This window comes from Hyperolius riggenbachi, chromosome 3 (genome assembly GCF_040937935.1).
Source record: "Hyperolius riggenbachi isolate aHypRig1 chromosome 3, aHypRig1.pri, whole genome shotgun sequence".
NCBI lineage: Eukaryota > Metazoa > Chordata > Amphibia > Anura > Hyperoliidae > Hyperolius > Hyperolius riggenbachi.
Genome location: NC_090648.1, coordinates 321757660 through 321781970, shown reverse-complemented (window position 1 = coordinate 321781970; position 24311 = coordinate 321757660). Strand labels below are relative to the sequence as shown.

Genomic DNA, 24311 nt, shown 5'->3' with positions numbered 1-24311 from the left:
TCTTGCCTCCCCTTGGTGCCCTTCACGGCCTTGGGACCTATCTCAGGAGGGTCCTAGAGCAAGTGTGGCCATCATGGTCTTCACACCCATAACAAGTGTAAGGGTGTAAGGGAAAGCTAGTTGGAGCCCCACACTGCTCTGGGCCCCCCTGCCATCGCAGGTGCTGCTCCCCTCTAGTTACACTCCTGTACTTATTTCATATTGATAAGGACCTGAGAACTGAGAACTTTCTTATCTTGGTGTGCAATGCAGGTGGCCATGTGTTTTACCAAATTGCGTGTTGCCTGCTTTGATCACATTTGCAGCGTAAACCCCATTCAGCTAAACTGCATAAGAGTGCATGGGTCTGCCCATCAGTGTCCTGTGTATAGACTGTCTGATGTTCTTGCATATCACACACTGATACACGTTGGTGAAATTGTCTGAGCAACGTCAAATTGTGCTCAGGCTCAAAGGCTGTGCGCCCACAACAGATCGCAATCGCTCAGCGTTTTTGCTAGTGTTTTATACACCAAAAGTGATTTTGCAGCATCCCTAACTTTTGTATTTGAATGCAACCGCTCCAAAAACTCTGCAGGACCCACGACTGCAATTTATCTAATTTGCCTCCCTTGACTTTCATTAGCCTAATGCTTTTGGAATAGCCAGCGATCTTGGCAGTTCCAAAGAGAAGCTAAAAGCGATCTAGCTTTGCTTCACACCGATGTTGTGATTTCACTGCTTGGAGACACCTGAGAGCGGGCGCTTCACTGTGCCCAAATTTCTGTTGTTTGACGCAAACTGCAAGTTTCATAATAGGCACCTTTTGCAGCGCCGTTCTTTTCATAAGGGCTCCTGCGCCCTTTTTTCCTGATACTGTTGTAAGCTGGGTAAAAATAAGGTTAAAGGAGTAAAGCCAACCATACACTTACTGTTTGATCTACTCTTGAATTCAATCCTAAAGTAGAATCAAGGGTGAATCAAATATATTTTTGGCTGTTCAATCGATAAAAAGTGATCAATATTGGGTTGGTAAAATGTCCGTTGATTGTACGGGAATTGGATGTTATTTTGGCTGCTTTTGATTGACTGTAATCTATGTAAAGGTAGTGGCTGGAGCTAATGACCTCACTTTGACATTAATGCTTTGATCAATTTCCTCTCGCTTGATAATATTTTGTGTTCCCATCAAAAAAATCACTCTATCAGTTGATCAGAACCCGAATGACATAAATGTATGAATGTATGGCTAACTTTGTTTGCCTTTTTTTATATTTTGAAATTAAATTAGGTCTCTGGCTGCTTTGTGTGATAGAGTACATACTGTGAGCATAGCTTTACAGTATGTGTGTTAGTGTAGTCACGTACCTGGGGCTTCCTCTAGCTCCCTTATTGCCATTGGCTCCCTTGCAAACCTCCCGGACCTCCTCGATCCTCCGCTGGCCATCCCAGTACAACCTTTTGTTGCTGAATACTGTGCATGCACAGCTTGACAGAGCAAGTGTGCTCCCATTGTGATCCCATTGCTGAGAGTGTTCTGTGCTGTAAGCGCCTGGCAGTCGCTAAATCATTTATCGGGAGAGCCAGCAGAGAATCGAGGCTGCCCGGGAGGATGGCAAGGGAGCCAACAGACTGAAGGGGGCTAGAGGAAGCCCCAGGTATGTATTATGCTTCTATGTGTTTAGTCTCAGGTACAGGTAATCTCATATTGTTTCATTAATGTCAATCCAGGGATGGACTGGCCCTACCACCGCAGGAGCCGAAACACCGGCAGCTGGGCACCCCTGTTCACCCTGCCCCACTTCTCTCCTCCCTCCCTCTCCTGGAGCCCCCTCCGGTGCTGTCCACCCACTGCAGAGTAGCGTAGTAGCGGAAGCCAGAATAATAGCTCAACTGATACAGCCACCCGGGTTTCCCATCTAATCTGACCTCTGTACCCGCAATATGCACTCTACTTCCTGCAGGAGAAACAGAAAGTAAAGAGCTACGGAGGTCAGTAGGTCAAAAGGGTATTACATTTATTTTATTATATGCTATGACATCACCTACACAATGCTTTTGTAAAAGGAATGCTTTGAGTTTAGCTTTAACATATAAAATGTTGCAAGCCTAAAGTTCCATTGGATATCAGATTGGAGATGATCACAAACAAATTTCAGCCTAATACTTTGATCTGCAAAAGTTATTAAATTACATGGTTAATTCACCTTCAGCCATGACAGCACAGTCTGCAAGAACCCGTAACAGATTGCACTGACATATATTTGGTTCTATCCTATTATGTGTTATATAAAGTTGTTGTTTTTTTTCCTTATTTAACAGTGACCTCTGCAGTCTATTGGGAGCAGTGCAACTAACAATATATTATCGCACAAGAATGCAACCCAAGCAATAAAGTAGCTAGACCATCTGCTTGCTGTTCAGAACAATTTACATACTTTTTCCATGAATTAAGGCCAGTAAATTCTTTGCTTGACTATCTAGTGTTGCTCTAATACTTCTGTTTTTGATCCATCAAGACTTCATCTGAATAGGACAAAAATAGACATTTCAAATTATCCAGAATCCAAACACAATTGTATTCATATCAGAATTTAGGAAGGCTGTTTCCCATCGCAGAGGAATTACACCTTATCTGTATCTTGCAAAGCACAGTTGCAAGCCTCTATTTTTTAGAGAGCTAAGGAGTGCTAACTAGGGGTATAACTATAGCTGGCTAGATCCCTCTGCAGAGATTTGTCATTGCCCCCCACACTCCAGTACCTAGGGGTGCCCAGTCCTGTGCCCACTGTAACAATACAGAAAGTGCAGCAGAAGCTGGAAGCTTTATACATTACCTGTTTTGGTCGATCGCTTCACCAACACTTCCTGGTTAGTTAGAAAGTGCAGTGCAGCCAGCCAATCACCATGCGGGGGACTGAAGCCATATGATGATTGGCTGGCAGCATGGATTGGATAACTAACCAGGAAGTGGAGAGGACACAATTGCCAGAGTAGGTAATGTATAAGGCTTCCGCTGTGCTTTCTGCATTGTTATATTAAGGAGTGAGACGGCCCCCAGCTCCACTCCTGCACCCCCCCCCCCCCAACTGCCAGGCCTCCCCACCACTGCAGTGGTGGCGGGGGCTGTTGTTACACCACTGGTGTTAACCATCCTCAGAAGCTGCTGCTTAATTTTTAATAGAGCTTCTCACTATAGAGAGCTTCTCAACTAATTACATGATGGCATGGTACAATAGCTGCACAGCTGCACCCAGGGCCGAATTTAGGCCAAGGCCTCCTAGGCCATGGCCTAGGGCACCACAGGAGGAAGGGCACCAAAGCAGCAAGCTAAACTGGTGCAGCATTTTCAAGCTTGCAAATTCTGCAATGCAGGGAGATCAGGTTAGCGCCTGACTGTGGTACTCAGGTACTGTGCAGCAACCACCTTGCTCTCTGTGCATGTTTGCATTGTGGTCGGCAGGTATGGACTTGGGCAGCATTGGAGATGGAAAGGAAGAGGAAGCTTTTGAACTGGAGACGAGTAGAGAAATGAGTGACACTGATGGCTGCTGCAGTGCGAAGGCGAGCTGGCTACCTATACTGGGGGGGTCATCTGGCTACCTATACTAGAAGGAAGGGGTGAGGGGTCATCTCGCTACCTATGCTGAAATGGGGCGGCTGGTGACAGTGGCCTAGGGCAGTAAAGAGTACAAATCCGGCCCTGGCTGCACCAAGGCCCCTAAAGAAGCCCTGCAGCAGGTCCTAAAAACAGCATTATCAGCACTGAACTACTGTGGGATGCGAAAGTTTGGGTAACCTTGTTAATCATCATGATTTTCCTGTATAAATCATTAGTTGTAAGGATAAAAAAAATGTCAGTTAAATATATCATATGGGAGACACACACAGTGTTATTTGAGAAGTCAAATTAAGTTTATTAGATTTACAGAAAGCGTGCAATAATTGTTTAAACAAAAGTAGGCAGGTGGATAAATTTGGGCACCACAAAAAAGAAATGAAATCAGTATTTAGTAGATCCTCCTTTTACAGAAATTACAGCCTCTAAACGCTTCCTGTAGGTTCCAATGAGAGTCTGGATTCTGGTTGAAGGTATTTTGGACCATTCCTCTTTACAAAACATCTCTAGTTCATTCAGGTTTGATGGCTTCCAAGCATGGACAGCTCCCTTTAACTCACACCACAGATTTTCAATTATATTCAGGTCTGGGGACTGAGATGGCCATTCCAGAACGTTGTACTTGTTCCTCTGCATGACTGCCTTAGTGGATTTTGAGCAGCATTTAGGGTCGTTGTCTTGTTGAAAGATCCAGCCCCACCGCAGCTTCAGCTTTGTTACTGATTCCTGGACATTGGTCTCCAGAATCTGCTAATACTGAGTGGAATCCATGCGTCCCTCAACTTTGACAAGATTCCCAGTCCCTGCACTGGCCACACAGCCCCACAGCATTATGGACCCACCACCATATTTTACTGTAGCTAGCAGGTGTTTTTCTTGTTACGCCCCTTATTATGCCCAAATAACTCTATTTTAGTTTCATCAGTCCACAGAACCTTATTCCAAAATGAAGCTGCCTTGTCCAAATGTGCTTTAGCATACCTCAAGTGGCTCTGTTTGTACTTTGGGCGGAGAAAAGGCTTCCTCTGCTTCACTCTTGCAAACAGCATTTCCTTGTATAAAGTGCGCCAAATGGTTGAAAGATGCACAGTGACTCCATCTGCAGCAAGATGATGTTGTAGGTCTTTGGTGCTGGTCTGTGGGTTGACTCTGACTGTTCTCACCATTCCTTGCTTCTGTGTATCCAAGATTTTTCTTGGTCTGCCACTTCGAGCCTTAACTTGAATTGAGCCTGTGGTCTTCCATTTCCTCAATATGTTCCTAACTGTGGAAACAGACAGCTGAAATCTCTGAGACAGCTTTCTGTATCCTTCCCCTAAACCATGATGGGGAACAATATTTGTCTTCAGGTCATTTGAGAGTTGTTTTGAGACCCCCATGTTGCTACTCTTCAGAAAAAAATTAAAAGAGGAGGAAAACTTACAATTGACCCCCTTAAATACTCGGGCCCATATGCAATTGTCTTTTTCACCTGAGTTTTCTCTTTGGTGATAATTTGTTATCTTCTCTACAAAAATTGTACTAAAAGTAGTAGTAAAAGTACTATCAAAATTATTTTGTGTATTTTCTTGCTTGCTGGGGGTTTAAATGGCATTTTATTGACAAGGTGTGAAAATATCACCTAGGAGAAAACTCAGGAGAAAAATAAAATTGCATATGGCCATGGTAAAGTTACCTGGCAGTAGGAAACCACCTCATGTTACATCGGAGCATGGCTGCATCTGTGCTGCTCAGATGTGCCTCCATGGGGTGGATACCTCTTCATTGCCACCAGGTGCTAGCAGCTGAGGCACAGGAGCAGCTGACAGGCAGTGAATGCACCACCTGCATCTGCCCGTGGATGTTACTCTGCTCTTCTCTACTGTACCATTATTTAAGGCAGCCCATAACTGGACAAACATGATACATGAAAGTGGAGAGTAGCCAGAGAAGTGATAACAGTTTCACTGAAGAGCTGTAAATGTCAGAAAGCTAGGGAGTCCACAGCTATTCAATTCAAGAACGTTTTTTTGTCATTGTGTTACACAACAAAATCACTTTTCATGACAACCCCCAAGATTCATATAAAGAACATAAGAGACAGTAACAAAGGTAGAAATAGAGGAGTTATACAAAGTATGCCAAATATTAAAAAAAATAAAAAGATTTTTGAGAAATGTTCTAAACAGTGTTAAATGATAGATAGATAGATAGATAGATAGATAGATAGATAGATAGATAGATAGATAGATAGATAGATAGATAGATAGATAGATAGATTAAGTGATAAAAATAGAAGCATAATTTTAGTTTTACTCATTAATGAATAGTATAATGCAAATTAGCAATATAACTTGTACATGTTCAATTAGAAATAATCTCAGAGATGATTCAGAGTTAGGAAAGTTTATGGCAGATGGGAAAAAGCTGTTTTCAGCCTGTTTGTGTGTATGCAAACTGAGCTAAAATGTCTACCTGATGGTAGGAGCTCAAAGGTGTGAAAGTTATCCTTGATAATGTTTGTGGCCCTTGTCACAAGAGTTTGAGTCATGGTACAGTTGGATGCGAAAAATTTGGGCAACCTTGTTAATTGTCATGATTTTCCGGTATAAATCGTTGGTTGTTACGATAAAAAATGTCAGTTAATTATATCATATAGGAGACACACACAGTGATATTTGAGAAGTGAAATTAAGTTTATTGGATTTACAGAAAGTGCGCAATAATTGTTTAAATAAAATTAGGCAGGTGCATAAATTTGGGCACTGTTTCATTTTATTGATTCCAAAACCTTTAGAACTAATTATTGGAACTCAAATTGGCTTGGTAAGCTTAGTGACCCCTGACCTACATACACAGGTGAATCCAATTATGAGACAGAGGGCCATATGCAATTAGTTTTTTCACCTGAGTTTTCTCCTAGGTGAGAGTTTCAAACTTGTCAATAAAATGCCTTTCTAAACCACCGGCAAGCAAAAAAATGCTTAAAATAATTTTGATGGTACTTTTTCACCCACATTTTGCTACTTTTTCCATTGCAAAATGCTGAAAAGCTATTCTAAATCAAAGATGAAAAATTATCTCCTAGGAGAAAACACAAGAGAAAAAGTGAATTGCATATGGCCCCCCAGTGTTGAAGGCTGATATGTGTACTTAGAAATGCCACCATTCAGCTGCATTAAGTTGCAGCTGTAAGGCACTCATGGTCTGGCAGACCTGAGGCTGAACTGCATGGTAAAGGTGCAGTTCATCCATGAATGTGAAACTGGCCTAAGACAAGGAGAGCTACTGACATGCTGAGACTTCTAAGCCTCTCTTAACCATCTTCCCAAGATGCCTAGGAGCAGAGAGGCCTTCTGGTCTGTATTTGTGTGCCAGTGCGTACATTTACAGTATGTAAAGATTGTGTGTATGTACAGTATATATATTGAGTTTGTACATGTGTGTATAAAGAGTGTGTGTGCTCATGTATAGGGTGTACGCTATGCAGGCCTGGATTTACATCACTGGAGCCTATAGGCATAAATGTCCTGACACCCTAGACTTTGCCCTCCACGAACCTACAAATCCCCTCCGAACCGAAACCACAAGTGTGCTGGCTAGCCCAGCTCTGACTTTTCCCTTGCTTCCCTCTGCCTTCATAGCTACAGGTGTCCCTTAGCATTATGTATCCAGAACTACCCTCAGTATTAAGGCGTTAGAGGTGCCCAAGTATTAGGTATCTAGAGGAACCTCAGTATTAAGTAACTAGAGGTGCCCCCGGCTGAGTGGAGATCTCGTAGGTAGAATTCTGAGAGTCAGTTAAGTAACCTCTCATTTACGCACTGCTGGGGCATATGGAAGGAAGGAGCGAGGTGCTAGGGGAGTTAGCCGCCTTTCCATCATCTGGCGCCTGTAGGCACGTGCCTACAAAGCCTTATGGTAAATCTGGCCCTGATCGCTATGTAAAGAGCTCCGGAAGTTGTCAGCACTATATAAATGCATTTTGTATCATATGATGCTGTATAGAAACATTCACCCTTACTGAGTGAACATAATTAGTGTAAGGATCTGCACCTTTACTATACTGTTTCCACAAATAAAATATGGGCTACGCCACCATCCAGGTGACGACGTCCATCCACACTATGCAATTGCACACAATAAAGTTATTAAAGAGTTCAAAATAAAAAATAAAAAAAAATATTATAACACAATAAAAAAGTTCTGCCAATTCACTGTACTGAGGCTGAGGCACATCCAGCACATCAATGCCTGTGAGTTTGCTGTGGTGATTCCAACCATCAACAATCTGTATATAAATCCACTGCGCTCTTCCAATAATTCCACTTGGCCTATAAAACAATGCTCAACATAGTGTTATACTGTTTGAAGTTAACGCTCACTTCTTCTCCCAGTGCATGTGCAAAAGTACTCACACATGTGGAACCACAACCTCACAAACAGGGAGGCTCACCGGATTGAAGCCACCTTGTAACAAACGTTGGAGAGGTGGCCGCGGTGAACAGCGCGACCACCGCAGCTGCCTCCAGCTCCCTGTTAAGCGATGTTACCGTGCCTCAGGCGTCTAGCACGCCGAGGACGGGTCTGTCAGTTGCACATAGGGTTGCTTTGTCGCGTGCGCGCGCGCGCACAGACAGGACCTTTATGCGGGGAGGAGGCGCGTCAGCTGACCGGCCGGTCGGCTGACGTCAGAGGAGATGCTCGCCGCTCCTCATTGGCTGATAGGAGGAGGCGTGCCAGAAGGGTCTCCTCTGCTACTTAAACCTAGGGGAATCACTCGCAACTTGTCTGCTGTTGCGAATACTCTGTTAGCGCTCAGACCCTTAGATAGTTCCGGTGTGCTTTGATCCGGGAGGAAACCGAGGATTTCACACAAGATAGGAATTGTTTGATAGCCTTAAAGATTTACATTACTGTGTTATTATTTGTGCATTGACTCTGGCTCGTTCTGACTACTCTTCTGCTCAGTGATTCTGTACCTCTGCCCATCTGATCTTGCTGCCGACTCTGTTTGCTTATACCTTCCTGTCTCTGCCTCCTGATTTTGTACTGCATCTGTCTGTCTGTTGCCGAACCTGATCTGTCCGACCACTCTACTCTCACCAGAGGGCCCTTGACTCTGGTGAGGGGCACTGTACTCTTAGTACCCACCAGCTCCTCTGGTGAGGTATTGCCAAAGCTATCAGTACTACTGTTGCACCAGCCCTTGACTCTGATGAGGGGCACTGTACTGTTAGTACCCACCAGCTCCTCTAGTGAGGTATTGCTTAAGCTATCAGAACTACTGTTGCACCAATCACTCATTGCTATTTGTTGTCACATCAGCTTCCTATATACCAGTATTATAGGTGATTCTGCAGATCACCTTATAATCAGGTATATATCTGCATTATAGGTGATACTGCAGATCACCTAATAATCAGAATTCTGTTCTTTGCTGACACATATCGTTACACACCTCATAATAAGGTGGATCTCCCGCTTAAATATATGCTTCACCAAGGACCACTTAGTGATTCTTTCCCAAATTTCCATCCAATAAAAACATTTTAATCTTCAATACAAAAAACATACAAACTTCATTGCATAGCATTCCTGGCAAATAAAATAACATCCATGCTTCTGCACCAATTTAAAACTTACAGGCTCCTTAAAACAATATGGCATATCAAAGCCGTGTCCCCCAGGACCCTGGATGACACCCAAGTAATTAGTGGAGGGTCATTATTATTTGTTGGACATGTACATACTGGCCTGTTCATAAAATTGTTATTGTTCTGTTATTGTTATAATTGCCATGTCCCATAGTTAATAGTTGTACCCATCTTCACCTTGACACGGTTCCATTCGGGTAGTCTTGCTTAGGCATTGAAGTTCAAGGACTGACTCACAGGATCATAGTGACAATGTGATGACAACTTTAATATGATAATTAAGCTTGTAGAGTGAAGGTATACAGACAAAGGCACAACACAAATCAAATTAAGAAAAATGCTAGCTCACTTCTGGGGAAAAATCCACTGTCATTGCCTCTTGTTAGGAACCAGGCAGGCCCTGTCTCATTTTGAACTGCTGGTGACAGCACTTTCTTGAACTGCCATAGACATTTGCTGCCCACCAGCAGGTGACCTCTTGGGTCTTTGGACAATTAATATCTAGTGTCCGGAGTTCTATGTTTTTCCACTCTGGCCTCAGGATTAATCACCTGACAGATGTTATCCACCTATTTAAGGATCCTTCCTGCTCTAGGCAAGTGCCAAGGTATTCAGCCCCTTGGCTCTGAGCTGCTAGTCCTGATTATCTTGTGTCTGATATTTGATCCTGGTTATCTTGTCTCTTGCATTTGATCTGTTTTGCTTTCTGTTACTGACCTTGCATTCGGCACTGTGACACAGTCTCTGTCTTCCATTACTGTACTATGATCCTTGTATATCATGATCTATGGTATATATTTGTGAGTTTGTTTAGTCAGTTAGATGGGTGTTCTGAGCCTGTTGGCCACCATGTGTTTGTTGTGTTCTCACTTGTGTATATATCTGTAAATAGTGCATTATAACCAAGTGCCAGCTGTGTGTTCACTTGTGTATATGTTTGTATATAGTGCATTGTAACCAAGTGTCCACTGTGTGTTCACGTGTGTATATATTTGTATACAATGCTTCCTCTTCTAAGTGTTTGCTAGATTCTTATTTGTGCATATATTTCACTATCATCAATATATGTTATTTTACTGCTAGCTGGGTGTCTGGCCTTCACTATAATAAAACCAAGTAAGATATTTATTTTGGCATTTGCAGACCTTTTAATGAATTGTTTTATGTATAATTTAAAAAAATCCTTCCTTCTGGGTCTTTTTACATGTGTTATTTAAAACTTAGCTATGACGGTGTACCACTTTAAGATTACCCAGGAGTATGCATTGTTCCTCCAATAATACTAATGACTACAGTCATCTCTGTCCAGCAGACCTAAAAGATTTATGACTGATAAGTCTACTTAGCTGAGCGAGCAAATCTGTGAAATATGCTATTAGCAGCACACATCAAAATGAATACAACCTTGAAAATCAATTTGACATTATGATAAATAAATCTAGCCCTGAGCCTGTTACTCGGAAATGTGCTTAATGTACATTTACAGCAAAATACATTTTGAAATTTTGTCAAAACTTAACCCATACTCTCATGCCTCCCAGATCACAGATTAAAAACTCCTAAGGAAAAATAAATACGTAAAATTACACTCCACACTTTGGTGACAAATCATTGGTCACCAGGCCACTACATAGTGTATTCAAAAAGGGCATTATGCATTACATCTAATGTCAACCACTCGTAATGTAAAGTCCCTGGTGGAGAAAGTCTCAGAGAGATGTAGTAGGGTGTGGAGCTCTGCGGCCATAGGTGGTGATCAAGGTGAGTTCAGTTAACCCTCCCTGCTGCTGCCACCAATGCTCAGTTTCATTTTCGACTTAGGCAAAACTGAATTTTGCTTTTGTCCTTTCATCCTTATCAGCTACTACATTTGATTGGTCCAATGCCAAACTACATAAATTTGCATAACATTAGTATAAACTCAACTTTATTACCATGTCATTAACCATTTCTAGTGAAGGATATTTTAAACATAGATGCATGATTCTGATACTTGTGTTGAGCTAAAGAAAGGATATTTCTTGCCATTCTTTCGCCACCTGCTTTTATTGTTGTCAGTTAGAATATTATAGACAGTTCTTAGCAATTTAACAATTATAAGCCTCTGGCAGGGCCCTCCTCTCTACTGTTTCCAGCTTGATTATGCAATCTTACTGGCTGACACCCTTCTTGCGGACTAAAACTAACTATTTCGACCTAAGACACTGAACTACTACTATCAAAGACATTTGCATGATCTTGTTTTGTTGCAAGCTCCTTGTTTGTGCTACCTTGTATGTTAACCCATGTATTTATTGTGTAGCGCTGCATAATAGGTTGGTGCTCAATAAATGCAATAGATAACAATAATAATAAATAATACCACAATACTGTTGTTAATGCTATTATGTAGGGAAGACAAAAGGATGGCACAAAACAGAAGTGTTTTGCTGGAAAATATGTATTATAAAATAACAATATTTCCCTAGCCTCAAATGATTAACAGACTCTATTACTTAAATTAAATTAGCCCCCTAACTAGATGAAAATAATCTGATTAAGAATTTCTATTTTTGTATCAGTGTGTATTAAAACAAGCTATAGGAGCAGCTGCTACTTTCATTAAAAGATGTATTTATCCTTTATCCCTTAGAAAACAATAAATGTAAAAGCAGATTTACAGATAGAAATGTGACAACCAAGGTGCAAGACAAGTCACAGCCACAACTGATGGGACTCTGAACCAGTGGCCATCACAAAGGACAGCAAGCGGAGTATGGAAAATATTACATCAAGTCACCTGGGTGACGGTTTCTCTGCCAAACCAACCATATTTCCAGGATCTGGATACAGCATTTTGTCATTTCTTATGTTCTTAAATGCCACCTTCTCAATTTTTAACAATTTACTGGTCATCGGGGTAACCATGAAATACCCACAACTCCGCAATCCTATAAATATTTTCATCCTCAATCTTTCATTTTCAGACCTGCTAATGACTCTGTGTGGGACTTCCATAGTGGTTAGCACCACTTATCATGGTTACTTTTACCTAGGTGAAAAATTCTGCATTTTCCAGGGCTTTGCTGTCAACTATTTTGGTAAGCTTTCTTGCTGTTATACTGAACTGTATTGATTGCTGGTGTTGTTGATAAATAATTTGATAACAAATGATTACTTCATGGTCAGAGTACCACTTGACATTAGTATAAAGCAGGCCTTTACATAAGACATACGTAAAACAAATGTGGAATTAAATGCACACCACACATTTCCATCATACCTTTTTTATTGGTGAGTTTGGCTCCCTTTTTTTTCTTTTGTTCTTTGTATGTGATGTCAGCATTGCGCACAGAACAGGGTTCCTTAACAGTATTTTTGCTCAGTCCAGCTACCAAAATAGTGTGCAAGTGAGTTGGTCAGGCTGGCCAACATCTTTGTTTAGATCTGTTTCAGGGAGTGCTTTTGTAAAGAGTAAAGGAAATACTGAGAATCCCCCATGAGGAGATGGCTTACTTCAAAACCTGTCAGGTCTGTCAGATTTTCACTACATACTGTAAGTGACAGGAACATGGCAAACAAGTAATTTCTAGTGCATTTTACTCAGGGAGAAATGTACTTCTTGTAAAAATACATACACACATATATTAAGGTTTTACAAATTGTTGCAATAGTGGTCCTTTGAGTTTCAGATACTATAGTTTTTTTTATTTCTTCTCTGTCTGCACAAGGTTTCTTGAAATCCATCATGTCTATTTTAGAAAAGGGCGTAAAAAAGATATATACATATATTTTGTATTATTATTTAAGTATTTATTTTTTATAAAAATATATACATGTTTTTATTATTAATTTTTGTACTTGTTTCCTGTGCAAGTTGTATTTATCTGTTAACAATGTTGATACATCATATGCAACAATTTCAGTAGGTTTGGTTTGAAAATAAATATTTATTCTAATATAAAAGCAAACTTTGTATAAAGCGTATTAAGACATTTACAGAAACTGTTCTGCAAAAACTTGTGTCACTTGTATTTGAAACAGATATTCATATCAAATATATCAAATATAGCAGTGTAATAATACCTCTTGCATGTCAGTATTTAGCTTCTAACGCCAAACAAACTAGGAAGATAATTTTTTAATATTTTTGTCAAGCAAAACTTGTATGACTGCTCCCTCTTGTGGTGGTGATTGATACCATGTTCTTTTGAGGTAGGAAACATTGGAGAACACTGGAAAACAAGTGATCTAGCAACCTTGGACTGAATATCTTTAGAAACTTTGTTTGCTTTGAGATGGTAAAAAATTGCAACTGTTGCTTGTGAACAAAGGGTCACAGAACTCAGTGAGAAGCCATAATTCATATTACTATGACCCAGGCAATCATTGCTGTGTAAAACTTAAAGCTATAGGCTTGCTATAAACCAGCGGTTCTGGATGCTTGCTTGGCTTAACAAGGGCGTAAAGGGATAATTTGCATATTTAGTGGTAGTGCATTGTGGGTAACCACAAATGTTCATTTATAACTGAATCATTGCAAATTTCCTTCTGTTTTAAGAAGGCAATTACACCAAGCGTTGCAAACTTTTGACATCTAATAGCAGAAGGTTTAAAACAAAGCTGAATACATGTTTACTGCATCCCATATGTTCTCCACTGTTCTCATAAACCATGAGAATCTTAACCACTTGAGGACCGCAGTGTTAAAGTACCCTAAAGACCAGGCCATTTTTCTCTAAATTGGCCACTGCAGCTTTAAGGCCTCGTTGCAGGGCCATCAAACTCAGCACACAAGTGATTCCCCGCCCCCCTTTTCTCCCCACCAAAAGAGTTCTCTGTTAGTGGGGTATAATCGCTCCCCCAATGTTTATTTTTTAAACAAATATTTTTATTTTTATTTTTAACCACTTCGGGACCAGCACCCTCTGCCCCCTTGAGGACCAGAGGGGGCTGGAGAGTGCTGGTCCCATAAACCGCCACTTCCCGTCGAATCGCCGCTAAAATCCGCCGCTCCCGATGAACACGCCGCTCTGTCCCCGCCGCAGGCTGCTCTCTCTGCCGTCGGTATGACGGCAGAGCGCTGTGCGCCGGTCAGGAGCCGCTTTCATTGGCTCCTGACCCTGTCACTCCATGTAAGACAATGGGAACGGCTTACATGAATGACAGGGCCAGGAGCCAATGAAAACGGCTCCTGCCCGGCACACAGTGCTCTGCCGTCATAGAGGCGGCAGGGCAACACATTTCCACGCAGACCGAGCGGGGACAGCGGTGGAGACGGGCAGGGACCGCGCGGTCAATGGGACGTAGAGTTTACGTCCGGTCAGAACCGCAGCGCCCCCTGCCCGCCATAGATTTATACTGCGGCGGTCCGCAATAGGTTAAATAAATTCAATTATTTTATTTTTATCCCCCTCCCTCCCTACCTCACCCCGTCAGCCTATTAGTGCAATTGGCTGTGATAGGCTTCAGCAGATCACTTTTGTGCCTCTGGGGGGGACAGCCGAGTGACATGGCTGTCCCCTGTACAGCACTGCCTTAGATTGCCACCCTGTACCTAGTAAATAGACGGCAGTTTCGCCATCTAACCGTTTCCTAGCGGTGATCGCCGCTGGGAGACTGAAGGCAGATCCGTCATTAAAGCGGGGAATCCCCTGCAAACTCCGCCCTCAGGACTGCACGCCGATTGGCGTAAGGCGGTCCTGGGGCTGCCGCCACGTCCATGACAATTGGCTTGGAGCGGTCTTCAAGCAGTTAAAGCAGACCTCAACTCTTGCACAGCACAGGATGAGAAGTCTTTATTTCACAAATAGTTGCTTCTCTGTGTTCTGTGTTTGTTTAGCCAGATTAAATTGTGCAATTAGTTGTTAGAAGCAACTGTGAATAGACTGCAGGAGAGCTCTGCCAAGGCAGCTTTCCAAACAGTAAACACTGATGATTAACCCTTTCAGTGCTCCCTGCAGAATTGAAACCAAGTTGAAACTTCAGGTTTTTTTTTTTTAGGATTCTCATAAATTGTAATGAAGAGGGTAATGAAGAGGGTTTTTTTTCCATAAAGGTTATCCATAACGTTTATCATGCTTTGGTTAATCTTTTGGAGAAAGAGGAAGTTCTGGGTTTAGATCTACCCCAGTGTTTCAGTTTCAAATGTTTTATTTGAAAATGTTATCAAAATCCTGAGTTTCACATTTTTGGGTACAATTTTTTTTTAACAAAAAAATCTTTATTGTATTGTGCAGACTCACTTGTAAAATGTATTTAGCCATTATCTTACATATATTATTGTTCTTATTATTGTAGTTTACAATAGTGTAATGTATACATTATTGTATTATTATTATTTTATATAATTTTAATAGCAATTAATTTACCCTTTACATTTCTGTTGCAGGAATTGTGTCACTCTGGTCATTGACCATTTTAGCTTATGAAAGGTACAATGTGGTATGCGAGCCAGTTGGGGCACTGAAGCTCAGCACACAAAGAGGTTACCAAGGACTGGCATTTATTTGGCTGTTCTGTCTGATCTGGGCAGTAGCACCCCTATTTGGCTGGAGTTCCTATGGTCTTGAAGGTGTCCAGACATCTTGTTCCATTGGCTGGGAAGAGAGAACCTGGAACAACTACAGCTACCTAATTGCATACTTTCTGACATGCTTCATTATCCCTGTAGCTATTATTGGATTCTCATATGGAAGTATAATGAGGTTATTAACTAAGGTATATTTGAAACCTTAAACATTGTTCATTTCATATTGTCATCACATTTTGTCATCAGTTACCCAAGACACACAAGGGTATATAGTAATTAACCACTTCACCACTGAGGGGTTTTACCCCCTGAGCACCAGAGCAATTTTCACCTTTCAGCGCTCCTTCCATTCATTCATCTATAACTTTATCATTACTTATCGCAATGAAATGAACTATATCTTGTTTTTTCCGCCACCAATTAGGCTTTCTTTAGGTGGGACATTATGCCAAGAATTATTTTTTTCTAAATGTGTTTTAATGGGAAAATAGGAAAAATGTGGGGAAAAAAATAATTATTTTTCAGTTTTCGGCCATTATAGTTTTTAAATAATGCATGCTACTGTAATTAAAACCCATGAAACGTATTTGCCCTTTTGTCCCGGTTATAAAACCATTTAAATTATGTCCCTATCACAATGTTTGGCGCCAATATTTTATTTGGAAATAAAGGTGCATTTTTTTCAGTTTTGCGTCCATCCCTAATTACAAGCCCATAGTTTATAAAGTAACAGTGTTATACCCTCTTGACATAAATATTTAAAAAGTTCAGTCCCTAAGGTAACTATTTATGTATTTTTTTTAATTGTAAATTTTTTAATTTTTTTTTTATTACAAAAAAAAAAATATAGGGAGTGTGGGAGGTAATGAGTTAATTTTATGTGTAAAAGTCATTTATTTGTATGTGAAAAATGTGTAGGGTGTAGTTTACTATTTGGCCACAAGATGGCCACAGTAACTTTTTGTTTTAATGCGACCTCCAAGCTTCCTTCCGGAAGCTTGGAGGAAGTAGAAGGAGGCTGGACACGTGAGTTTTTTTCTCACAATGATCGCGCTGCCTATAGGAGAGCAGCTGATCATTGCGGGGCTTAGATCAACGAACGGGAATGGATTTTCCCGTTCATTGATCTCTGGGCGAGCGGGCGGCGGCGTGTTTACTAGCGGCGGGCGGCGTGTTTACGAGCGGGAGCGCGGGCAGCGTCGGGAACGCGGAAAGTACGTGTTTCTCCGTCCCTGGTTTTTAAAGGATGGAAAAAGGGGCGGAGAAATACGTACGCGCGGGGGTAAAGTGGTTAATCAGATTATGAGGACTCTTGAAAAAACATGAACAATGGAAATGGGTTTCTCGGATTCTTATCCTTTCTTAAGTATAGCATTGTTTTCAGCATGCAGCACCAGATGGTATTTTTTTACAATCATACCTATGTATTATTGGTGCTATTAATAAAACCAATGTACTAGGGCCATCTGAACCTCAATGTTTTGGAGAAGAAGCTTCCTCCTGACACTATTAGCAACACAACGCAAATTATTCTACTAGTTGTAACTCTGGAACAAAAACATTGTTTTGTCATGTAGCTTTCTGTTGAGGTAGAATCAGATGTTGTACTTTATAGTTGTATGTTCAGGGTTATTTTAAGTTTATTAACCTGTTAAAGACAAAGTCTGGTTCCATTCCTATAGATTTTTTTCCCAAAAATGCCTTCACTATCTGTGATATTGGTCTACCACTTTATTGGAAAAGTATCTTTCTGAGGCAGAAAATGAAGGTGATTTTTGCCCCTAAAAAGATGCTATATTGTTTTGGCTATCATAATGATCCTCTGTCTTGAATACTTTCTGATAACCGAGAATAAGTATGCAAATCGATTATTCTGTCCTCAAAAGACAAAATATCAGCAATGTAGGGGAAAAAAAGCCTCACTGTCAAAGATAGACAAAGCGTAAGGGCTCGTTTCCACTGTTGCTGTGCGGATTCGCCTGCATTCCACCGCGGACGAAATCGCATGCGGGTGCGATTCCGCATGCGGTTTTGCCGCGATTTCGCATGCGATTCCGCATAGGTAAGGGTATGTGCGAATGTAACCATGTCACTGCCTGTGTAAATTAACATTATACCTATGCGAAATCGCATGCGACTTAGCGGCAAAAACCGCATGCTCAACCCACATTAAAAGCATTAGCGGCGATTCGCGTTCATTCCTCTCGCACGCAAAATCTGGCGGCTCTGCGGTGCAGATTTCTGCCGCACAAAAAACCGCTCCCGCAGTCGCACAAGTGCAAACAACCCCATCCACTTGCATTGCCTATGCGAATACGCATGCGGAAACCGCATGCAGATTCGCTATAGTGGAAACGAGCCCTAAGTATCCCTGTCTGCAAAGATCAGCATGAATCATGGTTTAGGTAGGAATATTTAAAGCAGCGGAAAAATTATAGTACAAAAAAGCTTTCCATAAACCTAAGAATACCAGAAAAAGTGAGCCTGTTTGGACACAGGTGTAATATGAAAATAATGAACTACTATAAGTTTAGGATGTTTAGTAAGTGAACAAGCAAAGTGAAAGGACATGAACATTGAAAAGGGGGTTAATAAAAGATTACCAAAAATGACTGACTAATCTAAAAACAGATGTAGATGACAGAGGGAAAGAGAAGGCAAATAGAGAGACAAAGAGAGAGGTAAGGTGAGGGCAGTAGAAATAAATGGGAGACAGAGAAAGAGGTGGTGGAAACCCCAGTTAGATTTATTTATAAAAGTATGTCTAGTGTTGACCTGGGATATAACTGGCTCTCCCCCAGAGAAGTTGAAAATACCTGTGCACTTCCTTGTCCATCAATTGTCAAAAAAAAAAAAAAAAAAAACAATTTTCTGTTAGCAAATGAGAAGAATGAGTAGAGAAATAAAACCAACTACTCATACTCAATAACACCAAAAAAATCACAGTAAATAATAGGGCAGTTGAAAGTACAAGTGACCTGGCAGACTCCTAAAAATACTATTACTGGTATGCCTACCTGGATTTTTACCCACTTATGTTCCAGGATCTTCTTCAAAGATTCCTTATTTAGATGAACTGCTTTTCTGATCCAGCTTGCTATGGAGTTTCTAGATGCTTGTATTATTTCGCTGGGTTTTGAAAATGAACTAAACAGGTTTATGGAGGAAAGAAAGAGGATTTCCTAAGAAGAAACCTAGGTCTAGCCTTAGGAAGGTCAGATCTGGTCTAAAAATGACTTTATCCAAAATATACATATAAATGGTATACCATGAACAGAGGCGCCAGAAGTATAAAATTAGATTAAATGAGCTTAAAAACCAACTCAAATGCTAAAAATGAAGGACGAAGTGGTGGTCTTACCTCCCTCAAGCAGACACGACAATGACTGCGATTCAGACAGTCAAACACATTTATTAGGGTGTTTTAAGAGGTGCTTAACTTGAATCCTTGTGCAGATCGCTTGATACTCCTCCCTGTATTGCCTGATGAAGTGGGATTGAGCCTGCGAAACGCGTTGCAAAATTTTTTGGGAGTTTCTAATAAATGTGTTTGACTGTCTGAATCGCAGTCCTTGTCGTGTCTGCTTGAGGGAGGTAAGACCACCACTTCCTCCTTCATTTTTATCATTTGAGTTGGTTTTTAAGCTCATTTAATCTAATTTTATACTTCTGGCACCTCTGTTCATTGTATACAATTTCGAGTCCACCCTTGGTGGAGGGTTGCCCTTTTTTCCTGTCTACAGAGAGTGACTTCTTAATGCTGAGTGGGGTCAGGATAATCTCTCCACCTGCATTTACAAGGGTTGCCTGCTGGTGACCCTGACTTGTGAGTATCTAGCAATACGAATTTATTGCCCCCTTATCCAGTACATATTACACTATTGGGGCTTTTGGTGTTCCCTGTTTTTATACATATAAATGGATTCTTCTCACTCTTCGGCAGATTTGAAAGATACCAGTTAGTCTGTGTTAATGAACAATCTGATTGACAACTTTTACATAGATTCAAAGGGCTGACATAACAAGACCTTGAAAACCAGAGAAAGGTACCCTGCTGTAAAGGGGTTAATGTTTATTGGCTGATTTAAGAAACCTCCTAACAAACTGTTGTCTAGCCAACCTGCAATACTATGGGTGGAATTATCTTGAAGATCAGTACCCTAAACATCTAGGAATACTGCGTTAAAAGCAAAGAACCCAAGAAAATTGTGAGCTTATGGGTGTTTAAAGTTGTGCTTTAATACAAAAAAATAATGTTCTTCTTATCAGACAGGGTAGGCTAAAACAAGCAACAAGATAGCAAAATATTTAATATACTCATGGTGACTCCCTTAACTAGTTACTTGCAGAACTTTCAGCCATGTGCTTTAGAGGAAAGGTAGATGTGCATTTAGCCTGGACTTCTTATTCACATGGCTGAGTTGTCTGTGGATGATGTCCTGATGTGCTTATGTTAGCTAGCTATGCTTTGGGTCCGGTGTACTTAAAATTTTCCACCACACCCCACAAAGTAGTCATCAAAGCTGATACAGCCATCAGGCATTTTGCTGTTAGGAACCCTGAGGAATAACTGTATTTGTTTTTGCACATAAAAGAAATGCAAAAAGCTCAAATGATGTTTACACAAATCCTAAATCAACAAAAAGATGTTCATTTTAAGTAAGCTAATTATCAATCTACACAACTGCATTAATCTTAACGATGTTGGAAATCTGATATAGCTGTGGTGACCTAAACGTAAAATAAATAAATAAATAAAAATGAATATAGTAATAACAATGTTCTAATAAGGTTCTTGATGTATTTTCAATTGCTAACACTGTTCCTTATTTGTATTTCATAAGTTAAACAGGAAAATTGAAGAACAAGGAGGAAAGACTAACAGAGAAGAGGAGCTTCGTGTTGCCCTTATGGTGTTTCTTATGGTTATTGCATTCCTGATATGCTGGCTGCCATACACTATTTTTGCACTTATTGTTATCATTAGGCCATCCCTCTACATTTCCCCTCTTGCTGCCACACTGCCTGCATACTTTGCTAAGACCAGTCCTGTCTACAATCCAATTATCTACTTATTTCTGAACAAGCAGGTAATGATCAATTTATACCAAGTGTATACAGATCTTAGCATTTGGTAACTGATGGTCTTTTTAATGTTGTACGCTGAAGATCGTCTAGTCAACTAATATGTTTTACAGTGACTTTGTTAATAATTCACCAAGAAACATAATTGTTTCTGTACACTTTTCACTTATTACTATGAATGCTAATTCACTAACCATATTCAGTTTTGGACTTAGCTTAGCTTTAAAACTCTACTAAACCCACATAAAAAAACAAACACAGAACAAAATTAATAGCAGGGCTAGAGCTGGCTAATTCTTCACTGCTCTTTGTCCTCATGAGTTTGCTTCAGGCAGGGAAAAGTCTATAAACTGCCCTGGTGGTAAGCTTGTATTTTAGAAAAAAGCAAAAACAAAAGGCAGAAAAAATCAGTAATACAAATACATTTGCATCGTTGATCTGAGCTACATTATAATAGTGATGGTCAAGTAGATGCAAATAACTTCGAGTTGATACATTTTATGCAAAATTTATTCAGCTTGAAAATGAACCAATCGAATGTTACCTCAGCAGGATTTGATTGGTTCATTTTCAAGCTGCATAAATGTGCATACAATTTGCATAAATTTGTATCAACTCGATGTTATTTGCATCTTCTTGACCATCACTACATTATAACTTATTTTAAGAACACTTAAACTGAAATGTCCCTGTTGCTGAACACTAAAACTTTTATTAGTATTACACAAATAGTTTTGCAATTCAATGAAAATTACTTTTTCATTTCAATTTGCAGCTTGCTATGAATATCCAAAACTGACCGTCTGTAAGCCCAAGCTGCATTACTTTTCTAGTCTGGAATCTGTACTCTATGCTTTATTAGTTTTCAATATACAAAGCCCAGGTAATGGGTCACTTCCTGCAAGAATATTTTTTACTTGTTTTCCACACATTTGCAAACTGAAGGACTGGCAGGAAGTTCTGTCACTCCGTGTCCTGACATGGGCTCATGTGTAATTCACTTTTTCTCCTGAGTTTTCTCTTAGGAGATAATTTTTCAGCTTCAAGCACTTTGCAATGGAAAAAGTACCAAAAAGTAGGTGAAAAAGTTCTATCAAAATTATTTTAAGTATTTGTTTGCTTGCTGGTGGCTTAAAAGGCATTTTATTGACAAGTTTGAAAATATCACCTAGGAGCAAACTGAGGAGAAAAAGTGAATTGCATATGGGCCATAGTCTCTTAAAGGGTACCTGTATGGAAAAAGATACCCAGTTACTACATCAGTAGAGGGAAGCCTCTAGATAACCCATAGGCTTCCTCCACGCCCATCACCAACCATTCCAGCACTGGAGCAACCCCAAACTTCACTGACATGAGCTTGTCAACAGAGAGCTTGGCCACAGTACGCAGACACAGATGGCTTGCACCTGCACAGTAGTACTGAGCTGATAGGGCTCAGCGAAAAAAAGCAGATCCAAGGTAGTGCGCAGGAGCGAGGCATCCAGTGTTTGCTCATGTAGGGGGGCATGGTCACAGACTTTTAGAGGGTACCGGCAAAACTTGGTAGTCTGCAAGAGAATGTAGGAAGCATCTGGAGAATCCAAAAGCTTCCCTTTATCGAGGTAAGTATCTTACTTTTCCCTTTTCTGATGTCACTGGTTTACTTTAAAAGTGGAACATACAAATATAATTTGTGTTGACTTTGCATTGATAAATTTAAGGGATTACTTTTTTCAACAAAAGTGGAAGTGAAATTTTTGTTAAAGCGGACCTGAATTCAGAACTTTCAATCTGCTCTAAAAGATACACAACAGCATAATAACCTTTAAAGAAAAACATTTGTTACAGCTGATACAAATCTCCAGTGTTTCTACTTCCTGCTTTCATGGAGGCAGACATATGGTTGTGCTTTCAAATGAGCTTATCTGCCGTGGCAGTCAGTTGACATGGGGAGAGATCAAATTAGATCTTGTGATTAGACACAGATGAGGGGGGAATTAGACAGGCTAAACTCTCTACATACATACAGGGTACATTTCTCTATGTTTTCCTTCTGTCCTGTGCAAGAGTTCAGGTCCACTTTAACAAAAATTCAGTATTTTCCTTAATACATTTTCTGTATCGGCTAATTTCTTTTGGCTTTCAGGCTAATTGGAATTGTCTAATTGCCTAAAGTCTTCATATAATTTTCTGAAATTTTCAAGCCACTGTTAATAGAGTGTTTATAAACTTGTAAATAACTGGAATTTTGATTTACTCAATAAGAACTAAAACATCTGAGTGTGAACATTGTCAGGAACAATTACCTTCACCCTGCACAAAAAGATGTCTTAAACTGATATGCAAACATGATAGTTTGTTGTTATAAAATGTGTGAAGGGCTTATAAAGTGTAAAGACGTCACCTTAAGTGTTTGCAAACCCCTGACTTAAAGTGGACCTCTGCTGTGAATTCCAACGTGAAAAAAAGCTAGAATGACACTTACTTTGACTGCCCCCCTATGATTTTTATCCAATGCAGCAACATCTGACTACTTCACTGAACAGCTGGGTAGCCCTGTGGCAGCTTTGTAATGCAACATACTAGGACTGACACTGTACTTCTTCACCTCTCCTCTCTGTGATAGGCTGGCTCAGTGGCCCTCAGGCCACAGTATGAGGGTCTTCCTACCCAAACTGCAATGGCAATTTTTCAGAAAGAGGGTGTGGCTAACCAATAAAATCTGGATTTTGTGAAATGGTGATCAGTTTTACCCAGTTTTAGACATCTGGCTACTTTTATAACTTCTGCTGCCTGTGCTGTCAGCTTCAAACTGTTATCGTCAGAGTGGTGACTACTGATGTTTAAAAATACATTCTTTCAGTCACTCGGGCAGTTCAGTCAGAATACTTGGGCAATGTCCAAAATTAAAATGTTTTTTCCTTTACTTTATTGCAGTTCCGCCAGTGTGCCGTTCAGTGCTTAACATGTGGCCACATTGACCTATCTGCACCAGAAGAGGATAGCGCTTCCATGGCTGCTCCAGTTGAAGCCCAAGCAGTTCTTAAACCCAGCCAAGTGTCTCCAGCTTAGTAAATAGCAGCATTGTACAATAAAACTCGATTTTCATTTTATATATATTTTTATCAAAAACAATCATTTTATTACATATATATAATAGAGATGACATAAGTGCATGAATAAACATGACAGATACGGATATTTGATAATCATTTTGCTTGTGAGGATTTATTATAAAAAAGTAACACTGCAAACATAAATTGGTTACGGACAGCATCGTTTGTGGTGCACTGAATAGCAAGAAAATGGGTTTAAAGGAGTTATCAAGCAAAATGTGCTGCCCTATGATATACTTACCCTGGGCTTCCTCCAGCCCCTTGTAGTCGACATGTCCCTCGCAACATCGCCGCTCGCAGTTGCCGGCCCAGGGTACCCGCAGGTACAGAGGCCGACTTCAAGGTCGTCCTCACTGCACCTGCACAAGCCCCGCTGTCAATCAAGT

The 24311-nt window shown here is 40.5% G+C and overlaps 1 protein-coding gene across 1 annotated transcript; it reads left to right on the top strand.

The window, feature by feature from the left end:
• Positions 1-11973: 11973 nt before the first annotated feature.
• On the top strand, positions 11974-23881 carry LOC137562319 (opsin-VA-like). The gene is made up of 4 exons (XM_068273656.1): positions 11974-12314; positions 15605-15933; positions 20590-20835; positions 23747-23881. The coding sequence occupies exons 1-4, from the start codon at positions 11990-11992 to the stop codon at positions 23879-23881; spliced, it is 1035 nt and encodes a 344-aa protein (XP_068129757.1). The 5' UTR covers positions 11974-11989.
• Positions 23882-24311: the final 430 nt, after the last annotated feature.